This window comes from Xiphophorus maculatus, chromosome 16, assembly GCF_002775205.1.
Source record: "Xiphophorus maculatus strain JP 163 A chromosome 16, X_maculatus-5.0-male, whole genome shotgun sequence".
NCBI classification, from domain to species: Eukaryota; Metazoa; Chordata; class Actinopteri; order Cyprinodontiformes; family Poeciliidae; genus Xiphophorus; species Xiphophorus maculatus.
Window position 1 is genome coordinate 1,020,735 of NC_036458.1, and position 22,618 is coordinate 1,043,352.

The 22,618-nt window shown below is 46.6% G+C and overlaps 1 protein-coding gene across 2 annotated transcripts; it reads left to right on the forward strand.

The window, feature by feature from the left end:
- The first annotated feature begins 1,746 nt into the window (after positions 1-1,746).
- Positions 1,747-21,361, forward strand: LOC102221162 (ras-associating and dilute domain-containing protein-like). 2 transcript variants are annotated; one of them, XM_023348987.1, is made up of 16 exons: positions 1,747-2,362; positions 4,255-4,581; positions 4,860-5,095; positions 6,252-6,580; positions 9,287-9,976; positions 10,058-10,095; positions 10,347-10,516; positions 10,604-10,716; positions 12,737-12,956; positions 13,537-13,709; positions 15,678-15,822; positions 17,437-17,618; positions 17,697-17,991; positions 20,283-20,404; positions 20,479-20,618; positions 20,723-21,361. In XM_023348987.1, exons 1-16 carry the CDS (start codon positions 2,235-2,237, stop codon positions 20,829-20,831), a joined length of 3,417 nt encoding a protein of 1,138 aa, XP_023204755.1. In that variant the 5' UTR covers positions 1,747-2,234; the 3' UTR covers positions 20,832-21,361. The 2 variants fall into 2 exon arrangements, with proteins under 2 accessions (XP_023204755.1, XP_014329850.2); XM_014474364.2 differs by having other exon boundaries at positions 10,350-10,516; positions 17,437-17,991.
- The last annotated feature ends 1,257 nt before the right edge of the window (positions 21,362-22,618 follow it).

Below are 22,618 nucleotides of genomic sequence, written 5' to 3' on the forward strand. Positions count from 1 at the left end.
AGCTTACCTTATTATGGCTCCAGCTCGCTTCGCATTTCAAAAAAAAGGTCCCGCCGAATTTGAACGCCTTTGGGACAGAGGTCTTGGAAAAATTGGTATTCATCCGCGACTTTGCTTTCGACGTCCTTAATCTGGTCAGGTGATGTTCCTCTTCTTCATTTAATATGCAATTATAACTTGGATGGATAACTTTATATAGTCTGATTAAATCTTACGTCATATTTAGTCCCTTATCAGATAAAGAGCGAATTTCCGGCACTATTTGTATCTCGCATTAATATTGCCAGTGGTGATCAGTTTTTATAAGATCCGGTTACCTATTTAAAACTCGGATTGTCAAGTTATGTTCACAACTTTAAATTTATGTTTCACTGAACTGACTCACATCCTCGAGTTGAAATGCCGATAACTCAGGAAATTAAGTTGAAATTACATAACTCATTATGTTAATTGGAAGTAACTTATAGAAAAACGTTATGATAACTAATTGAGAGTATGACTTTTAACAGTGTAATTTTGGACGTTCAGCAGCATGACTGAAAATAAAAACCTTCATGAGGTTCAGGTCCTTATTACAACTTTATGTTTTTTCATATCCACAACTTGAGTAAAACAAATTAGTCAAAACATTTTGGGATAACATTTCCCATTTTGATTTTAATCTAAATCTACTATGAACAACTAAATGACTAAAACACAGATCAGAAAATAATTCATTTTCTCTTTAAATTAATTCTTGGTTTTGTCCAATACTGATACCTTTAAATCAAGCTCCAACACAATTTCCTCCATAACTTTCCCAACATTTATGACATTCTGGATGTTAAGCTGAAATCTGCTGCAGCAGCAGATGGTCCTATTGTTCAGAGAATAAAGAAACAGAACAAGCTGATCATTCATTTCCATGTTCAAACTAATCAACCACTTCAGCTTTTGTGGGATCTGGATTAACTTAGATCATCTTCATTTCAATAAATATTTTATGCAAGATATGGATTCATGTCTTGTTGACTAAATGCACAAATTTGATATTTTTATTTAAAATTTTGAATTTTACCCCTCCAGGGCGTCTTTTGTGGGCTCTAGTGTCTTTTATATGAAAGTAGGCTGACAGGAAAAGGGGGAAGACATGCGGCAAATATCGCCGGGTCCCCGACGGCCGCATCGGGGACTCGAGGCCTCCTAATGTGGGTCGCGCTATCCCTACGCCATGAGGTAGATCTCAGCCGGCTGGTGAGAGAAAAAGTAGATCTTGGTCTCAAGAAGTTTGGGTCCCCCTGTGTGGATCTGCCGTTTTCCTCATGGAGCGAAAACATTCTGCTGTGACATGAACAATGTTGGAGGCGTCGCGTGACTCAGACACCTTGATCTCATCCAAAAAAGATGACATTAACTTGTTAGTTCCTCTGTCCATTGTAGCAGCTGATATATTGTGAAAATCCGGTAGAAATGATGCACTAATCGAGTCATGTTTACATAGAAACAACGGCCGAGGCTTTGTTTGTGAGACTTGCGGTCACTTGGGTCGGTTGTGGGCGGAGCTTGGTCCATAGAGTTTGTTGGGAATAGTAATGTTATAGAATCTGAAAATGCTATTATGACTATGAACATCTCTAATGTTCGTTTTTCCAAAGGATAGTACATGTTCAAGTCTGGCCATTAAATGTTAACTTAGCTTGCCATACAGAGTGTGTGATTTAGCCCCGCCTCCTCGTGCTCGTGACGTCACTGAGGAAGCTCGAGCTCCAGCGGCGGCAGTCCATCCACAGTCCGCTCAGTCAGCGCTCCGGGTCGGACGTAACGGCTGCCGACGTGACCCGGGATGGAACTTCACCGCTTTCCCAGAAACTTTTTCCAAACGGACTGCCGGTTTACTGCTTTCCGGATTCCAATGTCGACGAATTTTAATGTAAACTTCTGAAACTTCTCCGGGTTTCCTTCTTTTCCTGTGAAGGAATGTGAACTGACGGTTGGAGACGGTTCGGGTAACGGTCTGTGTACCGGAAGCTCGAGCGGCTGTTGGAGCGGTTTTCCTGCTTCTTTTCCCGTCTTCTTCTGGGGGGAAGGTTGCCTTGTGGATGAAACTTTTTTGATTTAGAGCTTTTCTATCCCAGAAAGTTCCCGTCTCCCACCGCTAGCTGTAGCGGGGCGGCGGAGGGAGAATGCGAGCCTCTGCCCACGTCGCCTCTCTCGGTGGTTCCGTCGTGTTTCTGTAGACAAACTGAAGTCAAACGATGATTTCTGAGGAGAGAAGCGGCCACGTAAATAAACAAACCCTCAACTTCCCTGTGGGTTTGCTCATCCGCTCTCCCAAAAGGCGCCTGGCCAAGCTGGGGAGGAAACCCAGTAATGGATCTGTCCAGTAAGTTCAGTAATTTACAAATATTTACTTTTAGCATTAGATTTAACTGTGTTTTAGCCATATGCTTACAGCCAGCTTCCATCAGAAAACAGCTGCATATACACGTTTAAAAAGTGAACTGATTGGCATCATGAAATAATTTATTTGAACTCCTAATATAAGAGCTGGTTCCACCTCAGTGCCCTAAAGTAACTTCTATAAGTTTTTAACTATTTAATTCTGACACATACACATTTTAAGGTTGTAGAAAGTTAACCTGACTATATCAGTTCTCAAATATTGATTTAATTTATTAGAGAGCTTTTCTGTATGTGAAAAGGTTATTGCCTCCTGTAGAAAATAATAATTGGTTATCTGAGTGTTTGTGTTTGGAAAACTTTAAATCAGTTTTTTACATCATTGTGAAGGAATGTTGACTCTCCTTTTTGCAGAAATGCTTCAATCAATCCGCATTTAAAGGATTTTGAGCATAATTGTCTGTTTCCTTTAAATCGGGGCTTCATTTGTTGCAGTCTGGTCTACTTCATGTTGTCAGACCAGTTCTGTTTCAGGGGTTTGTTGATTCTACTCATTTTGCAGTAACCAGGGTGTGTTCAGTGGGACTGAACTAAAAAATGTGGTTAATAAAGTTTATATTTTCAACCCCATAATATAACGAGGGGAGATATTTATTTTTCCACATAGGGCCAGGTTGGATAACTGTTTTTTCTTACTTTTAGAGTGCAGTCAGCTGGTAATGTCTCTAAACTCATGATGGTGTCTGGATTTAAAGTAATTTTCTGCCTTCCAGCACTGTTCTGGTGTTTTAATGCCTCTTTTAACAGAGTTTAGGAGGAGATGAAACTTATTTAAACCCTTTACTAGACTCCTGGGTGCACGCTGGGCGGGTTGTGTGTTTTTACAGAGCTAACCCGCCCAGACTGGGAACGCAGAATTCCTTTGTAATCTGGAAAACGAGGACATTTGATTGAAGTCATTTCCAGTCTGGAAAACTGTGGTAAAGAATAGAAATATCCTAAACTCTCCCACAAAGGAAAAATTCTGATGCAGCATCAGCAAAGTGACAATCAAAGCAAGTAGATGTACAGTAAGGCTGGCGATCAATCTGGTCTTTCATTCTTTAAGATTTAATTTTTGGATATTTTTGTCCAAAGCGTTCATTGCGTTTCCGTAGTTCAGAGTGATGTCAGCACCACGCCACGCCGCGCCGCCATCTTGTTTTGTGTTTTACTGCTTGCATTTATTTGGAGTATTTGGGCCAGGCTGAGATTTTTTTTTAATTACAAGAATAAAAACATACAACAATAGTCCAAATACTACCAGAGTAAAATTGCAATATTAAGAGAATAAATTTGTAATTTTACGAGAACTCTGACATAAAAAATAAGAAAAAATTAGAAATGTTGATCATCTTGTGAAGTTCTACTTTGGTTTAAGTTTCATAGGTAGAAAATACTTCATCTTTTAACACATCAGCATCAACTTATTACCATAAGCAGAGCTTTGAAATGATCAGGCAAACGACTGAGCTGCTCAGGTCAGATCACTAGAACTCTATCAAAACCTTTTTCTCGTTAAAACGATTTATATCTTGTAATTTTAAGATGTTTTTTCTGGTTAAATTGAGTCTTTATTCTCCTAATTTAATGGCTATGTTTTGTTAATTAAACTAAAATGAATCAGAACTAAACACAATAAAGACTAAAATAAAAACGCTGTTCATTAAGGCCAGTTTCAAAGTAAATCCCATGCAGTTATTATAAATAGCTGCTGCTGTCCAAAGGACTCAGAGACATTATTACATATTATTGTTTGGTGGAAGCAGAGAGTTTGTTGATGAATAAACAGAAATGTTTGAACACTTTGCAGCCTGACTCTGCTCCTCCGCTCAGGTCCAACCAGTCGGCCGGCACTGTCCGCTCCACAGAGAGCGTCGGCGTCCGGCAGCCGGCCAAGAGCAAGATCCGGCGTCACAACAACCGGCTGTCCACGGTTTTCAACTACAGCCCCAACCTGCGGGAGGGGGGCCGGCGGGGCCCAACCCGGGGCGGCCCCGACCCCCAGGCTGCCGACGACCCCGCCGAGCTCTCCAGCCAGCGCTCCGTCCCGGGGATCCTGAAGATCTTCGGCAGCGACATCTGCCAGGGAGCCCATTACAAGAGCGTGCTGGCCACCAGCCAGTCCAGCGCCAGGGAGCTGGTGAGGGAGGCCCTGGAGAGGTGAGAGCGCCCCCTACAGCCCGGCCCTGGAGGCCGCCCGCCTCTCAATTCTTATCACATTAAATATATATTGACAAGTCTTCCGATTTTCACTGTAAGATAGGAAATGAATATTTGCAGTTTGAGGAAAACATTCCGTGTTTAGCAAAAATAGTCATAGTAGAGCTGCAGCCGACAATTATTTTATTAATCGATTATTCTGATTAATCATTGGATAAATAGCAATCATTATTTAACCACTAAAACCTGCTTAATACAGCTGTGCTCCTGTCGGCCAGGTACTGTCTGGAGAAAGAGGACGCCAGCGACTACGTGCTCTGTGACGTGATTGGTCAGACGGGGGCCGATCACCAGTGGAGGAGGGAATGCTTCCGGGTGGTGGGGGCCAACGAGAGGCCCCTGCTGCTGCAGGCGCTCTGGAAGCCCAAGGAGGGTTTCTTCAGGCGCTTCGAGATCCAGCGCCGCTCCACCGTGGAGCAGCAGAGCCTGAAGCATCGAGACACCATCACGGCAGGTAACCCTGTACCGGCAGGTAACCCCGTACCGACAGGTAACCCCTCCCCCGTACCGACAGGTAACCCCGTACCGACAGGTAACCCCTCCCCCGTACCGACAGGTAACCCCGTACCGACAGGTAACCCCTGCCCCGTACCGACAGGTAACCCCGTACCGACAGGTAACCCCTCCCCCGTACCGACAGGTAACCCCGTACCGACAGGTAACCCCGTACCGGCAGGTAACCCCTCCCCCGTACTGACAGGTAACCCCTAACGGACAGTGTACAAACCCCTCATTGCAGATAAACAACATTTTATCAAGTATCCTAGGTCTGGCGTCTTCTCTGCAAATATCTCAGTAAACTTCAAATAAGAAAAAAATCACTGGAGTCGCCCTTCAAAAAGAAAAAAAAGCCTGTTAGGGAGACAGGTGGGTTACCTGTACCGACTTCCCCTGTCGGTACAGGTAACCCCGTACCGACAGGTAACCCCACCCTGTACTGACAGGGCAGTGGGGTGTGAAGCGTCTCTCTGGACATTCCTCTGTGCTCACCGGCTCCAGCAGGGCTGAATGGTGTTTGTGTTACGTCAGCGCGACGGAGCGACTGTTGATGTCAGATAGAGGGCCGCTCCGCCCCCCTGCTGTCCTCCGGTTCTGCTGCCTGGAGGCGGCGCCAGTGCAGTCGAGCATTATGTTTGGGTCGGTTTGGTTTACCAGAGCAATTTCAGGGGAATTTCAGCCACTGTAAACAAGATTTCATAAACAAAAGCTCTCTTCTGTTTGTGTTTTAGATTAAGTTAAACACTCCAGACATCCAAGGATGGAATTTTTTTCTGTTCTCAAAAACCTAAAATGTTTGGTAACTTTTTTTATTTATTAAAAAAAACTAAATGTATTATTTACAGTGATGTGGTTTTCTCTCCGAGGAACACTGAAAGGTTAACGAACCATCATGTCTGTTAAAACAGACTCACGTTGTTTAAAGTCTACGTCTTTAGACATACAGGTTTTAAATTTCATTCATTAAGGTTTTATAAAGGTCTTTGAGTTGGTGACCCCTGTTGGTGACCCCTGCAGACCCTCCTGTTGTTTCTCCACGTGCAGCAGCTGCTTTGAAACCTCTCAGAGGGTGGCGCAGGCAGAAAGCTTGACGGTGCGTCTTGTGGTTGCAGGGGTGAACGCTCAGGCCCGGAAGCTGCAGAAGAACCGGTCCAGAGTGGCATCCCTGTTCGTGGACAGCGGGGGGGAGGACACGGAGGGCCCGGGCTTCTGGAGGAGCCTGAGCGACATGGACCTGTCGACCACGGAGAGGGAGGCGGGCCGGGCCCAACGGAGCGCAGTCAGAGAGAACCCGGAGGCCGAGGCCGACACCGAGGTTCTGCGGCTCGGCTTGGAGAAGGAAGAGACGGAGAGCAGCGATGACAACGCCACGCAGTACTCCATACACCCACCTTTCGACTTCCCCTACTTCCTGCTGCTACAGGGCTACGACCACAGACAGGTGGGCTATCGACCAGAGACAGGTGGGCTATCGACCAGAGACAGGTGGGCTATCGACCAGAGACAGGTGGGCTATCGACAGGAGACAGGTGGGCTATCGACCAGAGACAGGTGGGCTATCGACCAGAGACAGGTGGGCTATCGACCGCCAGGTTAACGTTTTACTGCTACTAGAAGTTGGACTTAGAGCAGATCATTTTAATATTGATTTACCTCCATGTTCCTTCATTTGTTGTCCACTCTTAGTGTTTATGTCAGCTACTCTGAAACAAGATGATTACTGATGAACAAATATTAGAAAACTGAATCTGATCTCCATCCACCATCCAACACACTAACACCTGGTAGGGCTGCCAGGGGCACAGGTGGCTCTCCAGAGGTCAATGGGCGAGAGGCGGGGTCACTTGGACAGGTCTCCAGTCCATCGCAGGACAACACAGAAACAGACAGGACAAGCAACCGCACGCACACGCACACACACACACACACCTACATTAATAGAATTTAGAAAGACCAGTCAACCTGACAATCATGTTTTTCCATATTGGAGGAAGCCGGAGTTCCTGGAGAGAACCCGCTATGCACAGGGAGAACATGCAGAAAGACCATAGGCTGGGAATTCAGCTTATATTTCATAAAGACCATCAGTTAATAACGTGACGTACTACAGACGCACCAACACAACGCACCAGTCGAAACACTGAGACTTCCAGCATGAAGCTCTAAATAAAACCAGACACTCTTACTTCCATTAGAGCATCAAGTAACAAGACGTTTAATAAACATGATTAAATTCCCATGTTGCTTGTTTTTTACAGACGTCTGTTTTGCTTGATGTGGCTGCTGCAGTTTGATGTGTACAGCTTTAAGCATTCCCAGATGTACAGCCAAAGACAGACAGAATGTACAAATACTTTAACTATACACAAGCTTTCATCATTTATTGGAATACATACATGAATACCATAAAATACTGTAGTAAAGTTTGGATCTGTTTTCCCCTTGAGCATTTAGAGGTTGCTCAGAAAATCCCTCCAGTGTGTTAAGAGACAACATGGAGAAAAGCAGCATGAGAGCTGTGGATTATCATCTTAATCCCTGAGCCTAGTCACATTTTGGTTACCTGGGTCCAAGACGAGCTTTCTCGGGAAGGAGTTACAGAACCAGCAGATCTATTTCTGAATATCTGCTCTGTCATTTCGTGCCCACAGAAGTCCAAGTAAAAAAACTCTCCAGAATGTTTGACAGATGCTGACCACATCCTGCTTCTGAAACAATAATAACTCGGCAGCGTTAGAGCTTTGTTTCCTGGACTTCAGGACCGGGTCTAACCACTTTCTCTCCCTGACCCGGTTCCTACAGCAGAGCGGCTCCGTCCAGCTGCAGGAAGTGCTGCGTGTTTATCGCAGCCGCTGGAGGAGGAGATCGCTGACGGTGCAGGATGGCGCTAGCTCTGCGGCGCGCTGCCAGCTCCTTTCTCCTGACAATAGGCCAGAACCAGAACCAGAACCAGAGCCAGAGCCAAAGCAAAGAAACAAGGCCTTTCTGTGTTGTGTCAGTTGACATAAAACAGGAAGCGATAGCTGATGTTATTAATGCTGGGCTGTTCCAGGCCGACTGAAGGAACATAAAGAAGCATTTCAGCTGAGAACCGTCATCCTGACATTAATCATTTAATTGGACAAAGGAAACTGGATCATTCTGCAGTTTTAGTTCAAAATTCAAGATTATTTTAAACAACTTCGGAAATGCATAATAAATACAGATAAATCATTGAACTGCTTCCTAAAAAAAGAAATTAAACATTTCACTGTGTAAAAGTCATCGTTTGATCATTGCAGCTATAAATCCTCAGTTGTTACAGATCCAGAGGAGAAAGTTCATGCTTTAGATTAACTGATTAATAACTGGACAGCAGTAGGGATTATTAGGAGATTTCTTTACACATTTGAACCAGGTGGGGAAAAAACGCTGGTTGAGAAGTTCTGGGTAAAACCTTCTTAAATGCAAAATATTTATATATTTTTTTTATAGTTTTGGTTAATTACAGTTCCGACTGTGTTCTTTCAGCAAACTGCATTTTTTTGAGTCTGTACTCTTCAGTTTGTAATTAATCGATTATTAAATTAGTTTTCAATAATCTGCTAATCTGATGAGTAGCGGTTAGCCTCGCTGCATCCCGCCTCGCCGCGCCCCTTCGCCGCGCTGCGCCTGGCCACGCCTTGCCACGCCTCATCCTGCCGCTCCAGGTTGTATTCTTAGCGCCTCATCCTGGTTTCCGTTCACACTGCTGGCTGATTTCCTGACTGTTACACAAGGGGATCAGTTGAATCCCAGACACCCTGGCAGGTCCAGAGGATGCGCTAAGTCTGCTGGATTAGCAGGACATAACGGTGACGGACACCATATTTAAATCTACGACAGTTTCCAGCTTCTGTAATAATATTAGCAGTTTCATCTTTACTTCATTTGTTTAGTTTAACTCTGTCTGGCATCATCGGTTATCAGGTCTAGGCTAGGTTAGCGTTAGCATGTTGACCTCTGTTTTTACAGAACTTGTTGATTATTGATCTGTAGTTATTGGCTGATTATGCCAACACAAAGGAGCAACTCAACAACTACTTCCTTTCTTATTTCAAAATAAGAGTGCTAAGCAGATGCAGCTTGGTGTTGCAGTATTTGGAAGTGATTGATTTTGATCTTTTAGGATTTTGTGATCTACCTGATGAGCGGGAGCAGCACCATCTTCGGCTGCTGCAGGGAGCACAGTACCGGAGAGGATGAGGAGCGGCTGAAGGTCGACATCCTCCTGTTTGCTCCTGATGTGTCGTCACAGCACTGCTGCGTCAGACGCCTGGACTCCAACTCCCAGAGTTCCTCAGGAAAGCAGAGAAAGACTGTGACCTTGCTGAGGCCCCTCCACGGGGCCCCCGTCACCAGAAACGGTTTCCTTCTGGACAAGGAAGTAGAACTGAATCCTGGAGATCTGATTGGTTTGGGGAAGCACTACCTGTTCCTGTTCAAGGATCCCACCAGCGGGTCGGGTTCTCCTCCTGCTCCGTCCTGGATGGGCCGGGTCCGCCCGGGCTCTGACGCTAGCACTTCCTGTTCGTCCTGCGGCTCTTGCATCACCGTGAAGCGGCTCCAGGGGAAACCACCGGCATCCTGCTGGAGGAACCTGGAAGGCACCGAGGCTTCGCTGCGCTACGAGCTGCAGCAGGAGGAACGGGTCCTGCAGGAGATCCTGGACATGGTGGATCCCAGTGAGAACGAGCCAAAGCTGACTCCTGCTTTCCTGCTGATTCTCTGCATCCAGCACTCCGCCGGCTCCTTCCAACTGACTCACTTCAGGCAGCTGCTGCTCCGGATTGCCAGCCAGATCCAGCTCATTACGTGGGTAAGCAGCAGGAACGCTGACTTGAACTCCACTGCATGTTTTCTACAGTTATTCATGTGTTCATGTGATCTAACCTTTCAGGAGAAGACAAAGGAACTCGCTGCAATGCAACCAGAAGCGTGAGTCCACATCATCCAGATGTTTAACTGCTGTCTATAAAGAGAAACTAAACTAATATCTGTGCCTTACAAAAGTAATCAAGCTCCTTAAATCTTTCTACATTTCGTCACATTAAAGTATTTTTATAGGTGAAACATTTCAGAAACCTTGTTTCATCACATGAAAGACAGCAAAATTAAACGCAGTCGGCCTGCCGCCGCGGACAGGCAGCAGATTAGCTTCATTTCTGTATTTCCTGTCTGTTCATCAGCAGCTCTGTTGATGATGCAGCCGATCAGCTGCAGCAGCTCAGCATGGAGGAACTGATCTCAGGTCTGCAGCCGCTGGTCCTGTGGATGGCCAACTCCATCGAGCTGCTGCACTTCATCCAGCATGAGGTCCCCCAGCTGTTGCCATGGAGACGGGACAGCATGGACCAAGGTGGACATTTTGTTTGTCTCTTTAAAGCCGTCAGGCCCTCCAGCCCTGGGAAGGTGGTAAAAAGTGTTGTGTTCTGGTTTCCGTCAGAGCGGCTGCAGGCTGAGCTGTGGTCCACCCAGACGGCCTGCGAGGAAGCCATGACGGTCCTGGAGGAGGTCATCATGTTCACCTTCCAGCAGTCGGTCTACTACCTCACCAAGGTCTGCCCCCCACTGCTACATGTGATGCAGGAAGCCTGGCTGTGCTAACACAACAGTCTGTTTTCACTGAGCGTTTTCCAGACCCAGAACACAATAACAGCATGGAAACTCTCCGGCAGGAAAGAGCAGGGAGGTAGAGAGCGGGGCGTCCTTTCCACTCTGCAGTGTAAACACTGGCAGCAGTTATCTGGAGCTGCACAGCTTCCACCGACTGGACCTGCTGGGAAACAACCAGTCACATCATCGCTGTCCCAGACTCACTTCTACCTGAGAAAACATTCTCACATCACGCAGGATTCACTGGCACATTTCAGCAAACCAGGGAAACCGATGGTTGAACTTCAGATTCTGTCGACTGCAGGAAGTTCAGAGTTTCTGTTTCCATTTTCTGGCACATTCACGGCGCCACAAACGGCTCCGAAAAATCATTCCTGTTTCAGACAGGACAGTCAGAGTCACTGCATTTGATCTCCAGCTTTAATATTTATTAACCTTCTCATGAAACAAACAGTGGAGAAAACAGAAAAATACATTTTCAGATAATACTTAATGATTTTTAAAACCATTAACTGAAATTTATCAACAATGATGAATCAAACTCTTATCATAAGACATTTTTCTGATTCTGGGATGATGAGACTGGGGTCAAAGTTCACCATCTGACCAATCAGCTGTTTAAAGGTTTTCTCCACCAAACCTGACTGAGAAACAGGCAAAAGTTTCAGGTCAGATGTGCAGAACTGGTAGAATCAGAACCAGGATAACCTTCCACACTGAGTCAGTTGGTGATGCTGCACTGCAAGGCTGCAGAATGGCCTTAAAGATGGCCGCTTCCCTGCTGGGTCTCAGATAATTATTGTTCTTATCTATGATTATGATTCCAGACAGAGCTTCAGCCGAACCCGTTTTACTGGAGAAGATCTCAGGACTTTACCTGACTTCAGGTCTTCATGTGAACCCAGCAGACCCAAACCCTCTGCAGCAGCTGAGCGCCACTGCTGCGCCCTGACGTCTGACGCTTACTTTACCGACTTCCTGTTTGACAATTCTGTTAAGGGGCGGAGCCAGAGGCGAGAAGCTGCTTTACTGATGCGTCTGCTTCATGCAACAGGCGACGCAGCGGCAGCATCAACAGAACATCAAACTGATTGGTTCTTATGATCTGAACTTTAACCTGATCGGTTCTTATGATCTGAACTTTAACCTCATCGGTTCTTATGATCTGATTGTCTGCAGGTCGTCCTGCAGCTCCAGCGCCTCTACAGTGAAGGAAACAAGAACAATCTGCTCTTTTCTTTTAAACCAGCAGATTTGATCCTGAACTGAAGAAATGTGCTCCACTGATCTGGTTTTGATTGTTAGGTTATGGATTGGTAATCAGCAGCAGTTTTCAGTGTGGTGTTTTATTAGCTCTTAGTTCTGCTGTGCTCCTCTGTATTTTAACATACAGACCATTGGGGCGTTTCCTGCAGAGGAAAGCAGCTGTCATCAGAGCAGGGAGGAGCAGAAGCAGCTCTTCCCTGTGATTTCCTGTGGATGACTGAATGTTCACAATGTGCAAATCGGATTCCTGAGGTGAAGCTGTCAGGTTTTCACCTCGACCCGTTAAAACCAGCCGCCATCTGCTGCTTCCCAGCAGGGGTCCAACATGCACCTCAGCAGACCTGCTGGCTCTTCCTCAAGTTTCTATCTCACTTATGGTGTGTGTGTGTGTGTGTGTGTGCGCGCGCGCGCGTGTGCTTCCGGTGCCATAGAAACACAACATACATGCCAGAAAAAGCAGATATTTAGATAGTTTAAAAACACACTTCTTCCCTTTATAACCTTTGACCTTTTTCACAGAAGGAGAGTCGTGCTGAGCCACTTTTCCCTTCACCAGATCATAAACCGAGCGTAGTTTTATCTCATTAAAACGAGAAAGTTTGTCATTCTAACGAGATTCTGCTGCTGCATTTATTTCAGTTGTGCAGTTAAAGGCCTCCTCAGTGTTCAGAGTCGTCATGCTTTTGTCCCCTTGCAGAGCATGTACCCGGCCCTGGGCGGCCTGCTGGATGGGAACCCGTTCTCTGAGGACGGTCAGCTGCGACTTCCTGTCAGCCTCAGCAACATCCTGCAGGTCCTGAAGGAGGCGCTGGAGCTCCTCTCGGCCTTCCAGGTGCATCCGGACATCTCCCTGCAGCTCTGTGCCTACCTGTTCTTCTTCATCAACGCTTCGCTGTTCAACAGCCTCATGGAGAGAGGTAGCAGCACACCTTAGCTTTAGCTTTAGCGTTAGCGTCCCCAGCCTTCTGAATGCGGATCATGGCCGTTTGATTGTTTCTCCCTTTACTTTAGCTTTTGGCAAACTTCTATATGTTTAATATTTGCATTAACACAGACTGGATGTTTTAATCATTCATGAAGTTTTTCTTTGAACACAAATTTGAATTTATCTTTAAAATCAGCTTTTATTTTGAAGGTGGCTACTGTACCACCGTCATGCATGTTGTAATGTCTGAGACTCTTCAGCATCTGCCCTTGGGTTGCCATGTTCTGGTCCGTCAGGTCAATATGTTATTATTCATGGAAACAGTTTGAGTGTTTGTATGAATAATAAAGTAAAGAACTTTAGGGAAATGAATGTTGGCAGGTAACATGTTGAAATGTTCATTATCAGACTAGATGTAATATCAGATCTTAAAACTGACTTTATTACTGAACCAGCAGGAAACCTGAGCTGCATCACAGCAGCTCGTTTTTATTTCTCATATTTAATGTTCGGGTTCTGTTTATGCTGGCCTTATGGGCTGCTTTGGCTAACTGGAGGTTCTGCTTCTTCAGGGTCCGTGGCCGGGTTCTACCAGTGGTCCCGCGGCGTGCAGATCCGGGCCAACCTGGACCTGCTCATGGACTGGGTCCAGAATCAGGGCCTGGCCAACATGGCCGCTCAGTTCCTGCAGAAGCTCTCCGCCGCCGTCAATCTGCTGGCCACGCCCAAAGAAACGCTTCTGCAGGTCAGCTCACACCTGGTGGGCGGAGCCACACTTAGCCTCCGGGGTTTTATTCCCTCAGGTGTCCCATGTTTCTGTTCTAACTATTCACAGCATCAGGATCTTAGTAATCAGTTCTGATTCTGGACGCGACTCGCTGCTTGCTCGTTGTTGTTCAGAAGGAAACGGCCTGCGGGAAGCCAGCCAGGAAATGTTCCTGTCATGACATCATGAAGCTGTAGCCGTTCCTGCAGATTATATAATCCAGAGTAAATCCTGGAGCGGAGTAATGTTTAACCTGGGGCCGCCTCACATCCTGTTGGCTTTTATCTAGCCGTTCAAACCAAACATCCAGAAAACCGTTTGTCCAGTTCCTGTCAGACTGCTCTAACTCCTCATCCTCCCTAAGCAACGCGTTCTCTTCCTCACCTGTTCAGGTTCAGCTGCAGGTAAACAGAAAACACCCACCGCCCACATTACCACTGAAATCTGATGGCTCGGGTTGCCATGTTACGGTCGTTCTGCCCTCGGGTTGCCATGTTGCGGCCGTTCTGCCCTCGGGTTGCCATGTTGTGGCCGTTTTGCCCTCGGGTTGCCATGTTGCGGCCGTTCTGCCCTCGGGTTGCCATGTTGCGGCCGTTCTGCCCTCTGGTTGCCATGTTGTGGCCGTTCTGCCCTCTGGTTGCCATGTTGTGGCCGTTCTGCCCTCAGGTTGCCATGTTGTGGCCATTGCTCCTGTGTTTGGGCAGAGCGTTGCTGTGAGACGGAGCTTTGGGAGGAAGTTGATCCTCAGAGGATTAGAGGGAGTTTGAGGGACTTTAGTTCAGGATAGAAACGGTTTGATGAGCTTCGCATGAAGGTTTGGCTGAGGAAGCAGAGGTCAGTTAAAGTAAAGTTTTATAAAGACTCTTCCTGCCCACCTTCCTACCTTTATTTAAAACTCATAAGCAAACATCATCATGTTTCTATTTGTTTCTACTGGTAGAAACTTTATGATTTTCAGTTCAGTTTGTTTGAATAGATCCAGATCACTGCAGTGAAGCATTCTGGGACAGAAACGGTTGAACAGAATCCAGACCAACTTCTCAAACTTCAGCATCTCTTTAGATTTATTATTATTTTCAGGAGACCTCAACCCGTTTCCTCATTGTGTGATTCTGATCCGTTGTGTTGTGGAAATATGACAGGTTTTAACTGAACCCAAAATATCCGAACCTCGTGTTGGTAGAAAATGTTCCTGTGGGTCAGGCAGAAGGATTTACCTCCAGTAGAAAATCCCTTAGACTGAACAGAGCGTCCTGTGGCGGCCATCTTGTTTGTTAGGAACTGTGAAAATCTTGTTCCTTTCTAAAGCACAAAGATAGATGTACTACAGCTCAAATGCAGATAATTTGACCCTCAGGGCATGTTCTAGTATGAGATGTTAGTCTGGCATGTTGAGTTGACACCTGTTTCCACAGCATGACTCAAAGCAGCAGCCAGCGGCTCCACGCTGCTGACACGCTGAGGATTTCAGAAACATCACCGCTCTGGAATGAGACGACTTGTTGTGGTCGCTGCAGAGCGGGACACGAATCCGTGGCTTTTAGTTTTCCATCGGCAGCGGCTGCTGCTGCTGCTGCAGCTGGAGCTGCTGCAGCTGGAGCTGCTGCAGCTGGAGCTGCTGCTGTGGTGGATAACCCGGACTGCTGGGGCCTCGCCTACTAGGAGCATTTAGCTGCCAAACAATAACTGGCAGACAAACCATCCAGAGACAGTTTTAGGTTTCTGTTGTTAACGAACAGATTTAAAACACCGCCTCCAGTTGGACTCAGTCGTCACACAGAAAGTCTTACTTCCTCTAATTCAGCTGGAAACATTCAAAGAGAACCATGTTACATTTCTGCTGCAATCACAGAAAATCTCCACTGACTCTCGCGTTTCCTGGGTTTTTCCTCATCTGTTGATGTTTTTCACCACCAGCAGCGACGACCTTTCTGTCTGCCCCTGCAGGCGTCCTGGGCGTCCCTCAGGGCGGAGTTTGCCACCCTGACGCCGGCTCAGCTGCACCACATGCTGAGGGAGTACGGCGGCGGGAAGCCCCGCCCCCCTGGGTGGAGCCCACCAGCGGAGGAGGCTGAAGACGCGCTCAGGACCGGTGAGACTTCTTAATTTTTCTAACTGGAGTCTCACTGGACTTCCCAGCATGCCTTGTGTCTGGCTCAGCTTGCCCCCCTGCTGCAGGACAGCATTATTACTCTGCCTCCCCGAATCGGCCTGGCCCGGCCCAGTACTTTCTAGCAGTGGTCCCCAACCACCGGGCCGCGCAAGAAATAATGAACTACTTCCGGATGTTTTATTTTGAAAATCCTAAACCGGATCTTACCGGTTACGTCTTGCGCGTCAAAATTGAGCCGCCAACTTGCAGCAGAATGAGTAACAAAACAACATCGGAGTGCTGCACCCCCACCCGGTACGCAGCAAAATTGCGAAGGGCTGACCGGTCCGGTTGGGGACCGCTGCTTTATAGGACCGGCGTACCAGCAGTGGCTACTGGAAGGTATTTGGGTCCATTTTCTGTTCTTGTTCTGGTTTGGGCTCCGGCTGCGTTCTCAATATATTTATATTTAAATTTCTCAGTAATTTAAATATTTTGCCTGATTTAATGTGATCATCATTATAAGTATATTCATGTGTTATTGTAGTATTAACTGAATCAAATCCCACTTTTCTCACAGTCTGAACCAGTTCCAGCTTTTCACCACTAAACGGTCCGATCTGTTCCTCTTCCAGATGCGGACTGACTGAGATCCGATTGCTTTCTGCAGTCAGAACCATCGTTCTGTCTGGCTTTTATCAGACGCGTCATAAACCTGGACGTCTGAATATGATAATGATGAATCAGAAACCGTTCGCTGCACTCGCAGTTAATTACTAACATGAACCACCACAAAACAGTCAGACTCCAGGAAAAACTGGAAATTGAGCTTCCAGACCTGCTGTGTGACCGGAGACTTTGACTAGGCCACATGAACAGCTCTGTTTCCTGGGTTACCGGGTCCTCCAGGTCAACACTGAGGTTAAAGAACAGTTTTAGAAAAATGTCCTGATCTTTACATGCTGGATTGATTTCTGTAGCTGTAATTTCTATGAAACTCGTTTGGACCCGTTTGGACCCGGCTGTTCCCAGGATCTCACTGTTGACAGTAAACTGGAGCAGCAGGAATCCCAGCAGCTCTGATGTGGCTGGCATGTTTGGACCTGATGAACGGAAACCAGGCAGGAGAAACACGATGACAGAACCAACGGGAACACCACAGGAACCCGGCTGGACCGGACTGGGCCCAGTTATTCTGAATCCAGTTGTTCTGATCCGGTTCCAGCTGGTTTCATCGATTCTCATTCTTTTTTAAAAAGCTTTCTAAATACTGGAGGAAAAAGATTCACTGCTGATGAGTCCAGAGCTGCAACCAATGATTATTATTAGTAATCAATTATTCTGATAACTAATCAGGTGTAAATATTGGCATTTAGAAACTGAAGCTTTTTATACATTAATATTAGAAAAACATTAAAATGAGAAAATAAACAATTAATTTCCTGAACGACAATAACAGCAAAACTTCAGTGAACAGATTAAAAATATTCATATCAATCATCAATACAGTCGGGCTGATCTGTTATTGATGATTATTGATTGCTCTGTGTTATTATTGATTATTGATTGCTCTGTGTTATTATTGATTATTGATTATTGATTGCTCCTCGCCAGCGGACGTCCTGCTGAGTCTGGACAGCCATCCTCCTCTCATCCTGCCCAGCAGCTGCTTCCAGCTGGAGCCGGGTAAGGTTCTGTCTGACCCGGTTCTGTTGGAGCAGCTGGCCTGCCTGCAGGACTGGATCGGCCGACTGACTCTCAGTGAGACCCAGAGCCCAGGTTCTGTTCTGGAGCGGGTAAGGAGGTTCTGTGACCCGGGTCGGGTCAGGAAAAGCTTTGGCGTCTCTGACCGGTCCCGTGTCGCCCTGACTCAGGTTCCCGATGGACCGAGCGGCGCCAGATCCTCAGCGACCCGTCCCGGTCCGGACGGGGAGTCTGACCCGCTGTCCTCTGCAGAACCGGGTCAGGGCAGAGGGTCGCATGGCGACCTGAGCCGCTGCGAGGCGGTTCTGACCCAGAAGCTGAAGAACTTGCAGCTGCAGAGCGCCCTGCCGGGTCCGGCCGGCACCGGATACCACAAGAGCCTGGCTCTGGACCCGTCCTGCCTGCTGACGCCGCCCAACACCCCGCAGGGCCCGGAGCCCGGCGAGCCCGAGGCACCGCACACAGGTAAGGTCAGAGGTCAGCGGCAGGCTTCTGTCTTCCTGAGGCCAAACATGGAGAACAAGACCTGGTTCTATGACCCGGTTCAGCTGCACAGCTTCAGCGCTTTATGAGTTCCTCCTGAAGACACGGTAAAGGTTTAGAGCTCAGCCTCTGATCGGCTCGGACCGATCCAGATGTTTCTGAGCCTCAGAGGAGGAAACATCTGCAGCCGCAGGAACTTCCTGTCTGATCCGCAGGAATGCTAACCAAGTGCTAACCAGGCGCTAACCAAGTGCTAACCAGGCGCTAACCCCTAATGCGCTCCATGACCGCCCTGGCCCCCCGCTGGGTGCTTCTCTGCCTTTTTACAGGCGTAAGCAGGAGGATTTGGTTGATCTTCATCAGGCGTCTTTACTCTCATTGGCTGCTGTTGTTTTCTCTGAGCTTTTATGGAAAGCAGTTTGGCTAAATGCATTAAGGCGTTAGCCTGAAATCCAGCCATCTGGCACCGTCACTGTCTGCCTCTAATGGCTGCTAATTCCTCACCAGTAATTACAGTCACATAACTTTAATGTTCAGTCATTTACATGCAGAAATAATACAAATGTTTTAGTTCTCATAGGAGAACGCCTGCAGCAGTTCATTGTGACGTCATTTATTATTTGAGATAAAACAGAATTTCTCAGTAATTTAAATATTTTTGCCTGATTTAATGTGATCATCATTATAAATATATTCATGTGTTATTGTAGTATTAACTGTATTAACTAACGTAGATAATGTCCTATAAATTAATAAGTTCTGGGTATTTGATATTAACCGATATTAACTAATATTTTATATATTTTATACAATTTTCCCTACTATTTGGCAACCTTGTTGGCTTTGCTTCTGTTCTCCGGTTCACCTGTAAAGGTTTAGCCCCGCCCCCAACAAAATGTTACTCCACTGAAGTGGGCGGAGCCAGGTGTGGGGTCAGGGGAGGGGCTTATCTGGGGCGTGGTCAGGATGGGGAATTGTTGCTGCCACTATGTTGCTTTATTTAGCAACTTTTATTTTAAAAGAGCCCCTGGCTGCCAGTGTAGCAACTTATTTTCTGTTGTTCTGTTTTTGGAGGCGACATGTGAATCACATTTCAGCCCACAGAGGGCAGCACTGACACGGGTTCAGCCCAAATACTCCAGAATTGAACAAATTTATACAAAAATGTCCAAATTTGCACAGAAATAAGTTAGACAGTTTACCTGCAAAAAAGTTGATTCAGCTTTTAGTTGCTTTTTAAACACCCACAATCCTTTGCTGCATGACCAGCCCCTCCCCTCCAGTCAGTCCAGTTTGACCCACTGGTGCTGACGTGAATGCCGACAATTCTTGCTTCCTTATTATTATTGATAACTAATATTTTTGCCATTTCTTCCTGGTGGGAGCCGAGTGGCTGGATCCCAATGGATCCCAATGGATCCCCGGCCTGACCCTGGTCTCTGTGGTTCTGCCCAGATTAGTAATCCTTTAATCTGTGATGTCAGGACGGACAGCAGCGGCCGGTCATGGGAATTTCCAGCTGGGTTGGTGCGTGGAATCTGAATGTGAGCGGCTTTGTTCAGGCCCGGCCCGGCCCGGCCCGGCCCGGCCCGGCGGGGTCTGACGGGGGTAGGGAGGAGGAGAGGAAGGACGATAACCTGATGCTGTTTGACTGTTTCATGGTCGGTGATTGCTGCCAGATAAAAGCTTCATGATGTCACCGCTGAGTCATCGGCTCCACCCAGTAATGAGGGTTTCTACTGGTTTATTCCCAGTCTAACCACTGGCTTTGGTTCTTCATTCCAACAGTCTGGGAACAGAAAAACTTCATGACCTCATAAAATCTTTGATGAACTTTATTTGTTTGCACAAACTAACAGTAGGGCTGGACATTTATCGTAAAAAACTTCCAGATTTATTTATAAACTTCAATTAATGTTTAAAAAAACAAACTGTTAGTATTATCGAAAAATTATTTTAATTTATTTCCACTGTTCAACAAAACCAATAAATATAAAAAGTTTGATTTGAATCCAGAGAATTTGTGGCAGATTTTAAATTGAACTTTAATTCACTGACTGTCCAACATCTGGCTGACAAACTGGAGACGAGACACAGAGCACTTCTGGACGTCCCCAGGAGGACACGCTGTCCCCAGGAGGACACGCTGTCCCCAGGAGGACACGCTGTCCCCAGGAGGACACGCTGTCCCCAGGAGGACACGCTGTCCCCAGGAGGACACGTTGTCCCCAGGAGGACATGTTGCCTCCAGCTGTCCTCTCTGCTCTGTGCAGTCGGTGGAAGCGGTGATGCGGAGCCGGGAGACGCGGCAGCAGAAGAAGACAGAGAGGAAGTGTTCACAGTGGAGATCCACAGAGGGCCCCACGGCCTGGGACTGGCCCTGGTGGACGGGACGGTGAGACACCAGGACAGTAATCACTCCTTAGCGTCTCTACATCAGAACACCGTCTTTATTCTGTGATGTTGCAGCAAACGGCATTGAGAATGAGCGGCATCTACGTGAAGTCGGTGGTTCCCGACTCTCCAGCAGCTCGCTGTGGGAAGCTGAGGACCGGCGATCGGATCCTGGCCGTCAACGGCGCCAGCCTTGTCGGAATGGAATACAGCACGTAAGACAGCAGAGACGGCTGCATTCACTCTGCATTCACTCTGCATTCACCCTGTTAATGCTAACAGTTTAGCAGCTTCCTAACCGTCTGCCATCTGCTTTCAGAGGCAGAGAGTTGATCCGTTCAGCAGGAGACGCTCTGAGGCTGCTGGTGGCAAAGATGGACACCGGCTGCAGCTGCAGCAGCAGGAATGCAGCTGCAGCTACATGCTGAGAGCAGAGAGAGTCTTCTCCTCCGACTGCAGCACCGAGCCAAGGTTCACTGGATCCACCAGACGCAGCACCGCTGCTAGAAACCTGCTTTCTGCTGCTGCAGCTTCTGTCTGGCCTGCAAACTGGGAGGAAAACCTGCAGCTGCTGCAGCTTCAGGCTCAGATCCAAACGTTTGCTGTAAACACGTGAAAGAAGCAGCAGCTCAGTAATCTGTAAAATGTTTTCATGTTCTGCTGCCTTCATGTTTTATAAAAACTGAATTGTTTCGCCGCTGTTGCTCTGCTTCACAGAAAAGTGAAACTGGATTTATTTAAATGTTCATTTGATCTCAGAAAGATTTTGACTTTTTATCAGCTTCATTATTTTAATGTCTGAGTTTAATCTGGGTTCATAACTGTTTATAGTTTTGTAAAAGTCATAATTCTAATCATCTCATTTAACAGGAAGTTTTAAATGTTTGGTTTTACTCTCCAACTGGAAACATGAACAAAGTTCATCTCCATAAAATAAAAAGTTCATTTATTTCAGTAATTCAGATTAAAAATGGAAACTTGATCAAATCTGTTTTTGTTGATGATGGCTTCCAGATGAACATTGCTGCGTCAGCAGACAGAAGGTTTCTGCTGGAGGAGCTTCTGTCTGGGCTGAGCAGAACCGGCCGGGTGGAGCCTGCAGCGGGCCGGGTGGAGCCGGGTGGAGTTGCTGCCAACGGGTGGAGCCACCGCCCGGCCGCCTTCCAGCGCCCTGCGGTTTCCAGCCTGGCACGCCTGGGGCCCCCGGGGCCCTGAGGTTAAACACTCCATAAACACTGGAACCAACGCTAACGCTAGCAGGCTGCTGAGCTGCTGCCCCCTGCTGGTCCTGCACTGAAACGCCTCATGCATTCTGAACATGTTTGTTCCTCAGTCAGAAAACATGAACAGATTTTCTGCTCACTGCACTTTGTGATGAAATGTGACTTTCATTTCCAGCAGGACTTTAACAATCTGCCTAAAGATCCAGATAATTTTCTGGATTCAGAAATTTAACCCAAAATTAAAGATCATTATGTTTCATCGTGTTCATTGTAGGGTCTATAATTAATTACATTTTCATCAAGAAAATAAATTTTCAATTCAGAAACACTCTTTGTTGCAACGTTATGGAGCAAACAGACGGATGACATTTTTATAGTTTTGAATCTGTTCAGGATCTTCAACCATCAGATTGGAGCAAAGAGTTTCAGGAAGTCCTGGTTATTCATGGAGCTTCTTTAGAAATGTTTACTGTGGATGCTGACATTAGCATTAGCTGCTACATGTTAGCGTGCTACTTTAGGCTAGCATAGCTTCTCTGACAGCTAAACTCCTTTTTGCACAACTTGAACACAACAACAGTGTTTTCCAGCGTCCAATCAGGCTGGTCAGAAAGAGACATTGACCCCATCAGGCCGAGAGAAGCGGCTTCGTTCTCGCTGCTGTTAGCGGATGTAGCTTGTGCGTCAGATTTGTGGATGTACCAGAAACGCATGAAAGCAAAGTTCCAGTGGAAAACCTATGTCTAATTTTTAAGAAAAGGAAAAAAGCAGTTAACATTTTTAACACGTTAAAATCTGTGGTTACTTAATCAAAGTTAACATGTTAAAGTCATAGCCCTAATTAAATGCACAAATTATGTCAAAATCAGTCCAAATGCAAAAACAAAGATTTCTACTGTCTGGTGTTTGGTTCTGGAGCAACAAACTGATTTTATCCTCTTTCTGAAACGGTCATGAAATCGTTTCCCACGTCTGACACGGCGTTCCTGGGT

Excerpts from the sequence above, each read along its gene's own strand:
- LOC102221162 (XM_014474364.2), top strand. The coding sequence starts at position 2,235 with ATGATTTCTGAGGAGAGAAGCGGCCACGTAAATAAACAAACCCTCAAC. Across the intron at positions 2,363-4,254 it reads CCCAGTAATGGATCTGTCCA|GTCCAACCAGTCGGCCGGCA; the intron begins GTAAGTTCAGTA and ends TCCTCCGCTCAG. Across the intron at positions 13,710-15,677 it reads CCAAAGAAACGCTTCTGCAG|GCGTCCTGGGCGTCCCTCAG; the intron begins GTCAGCTCACAC and ends CTGCCCCTGCAG.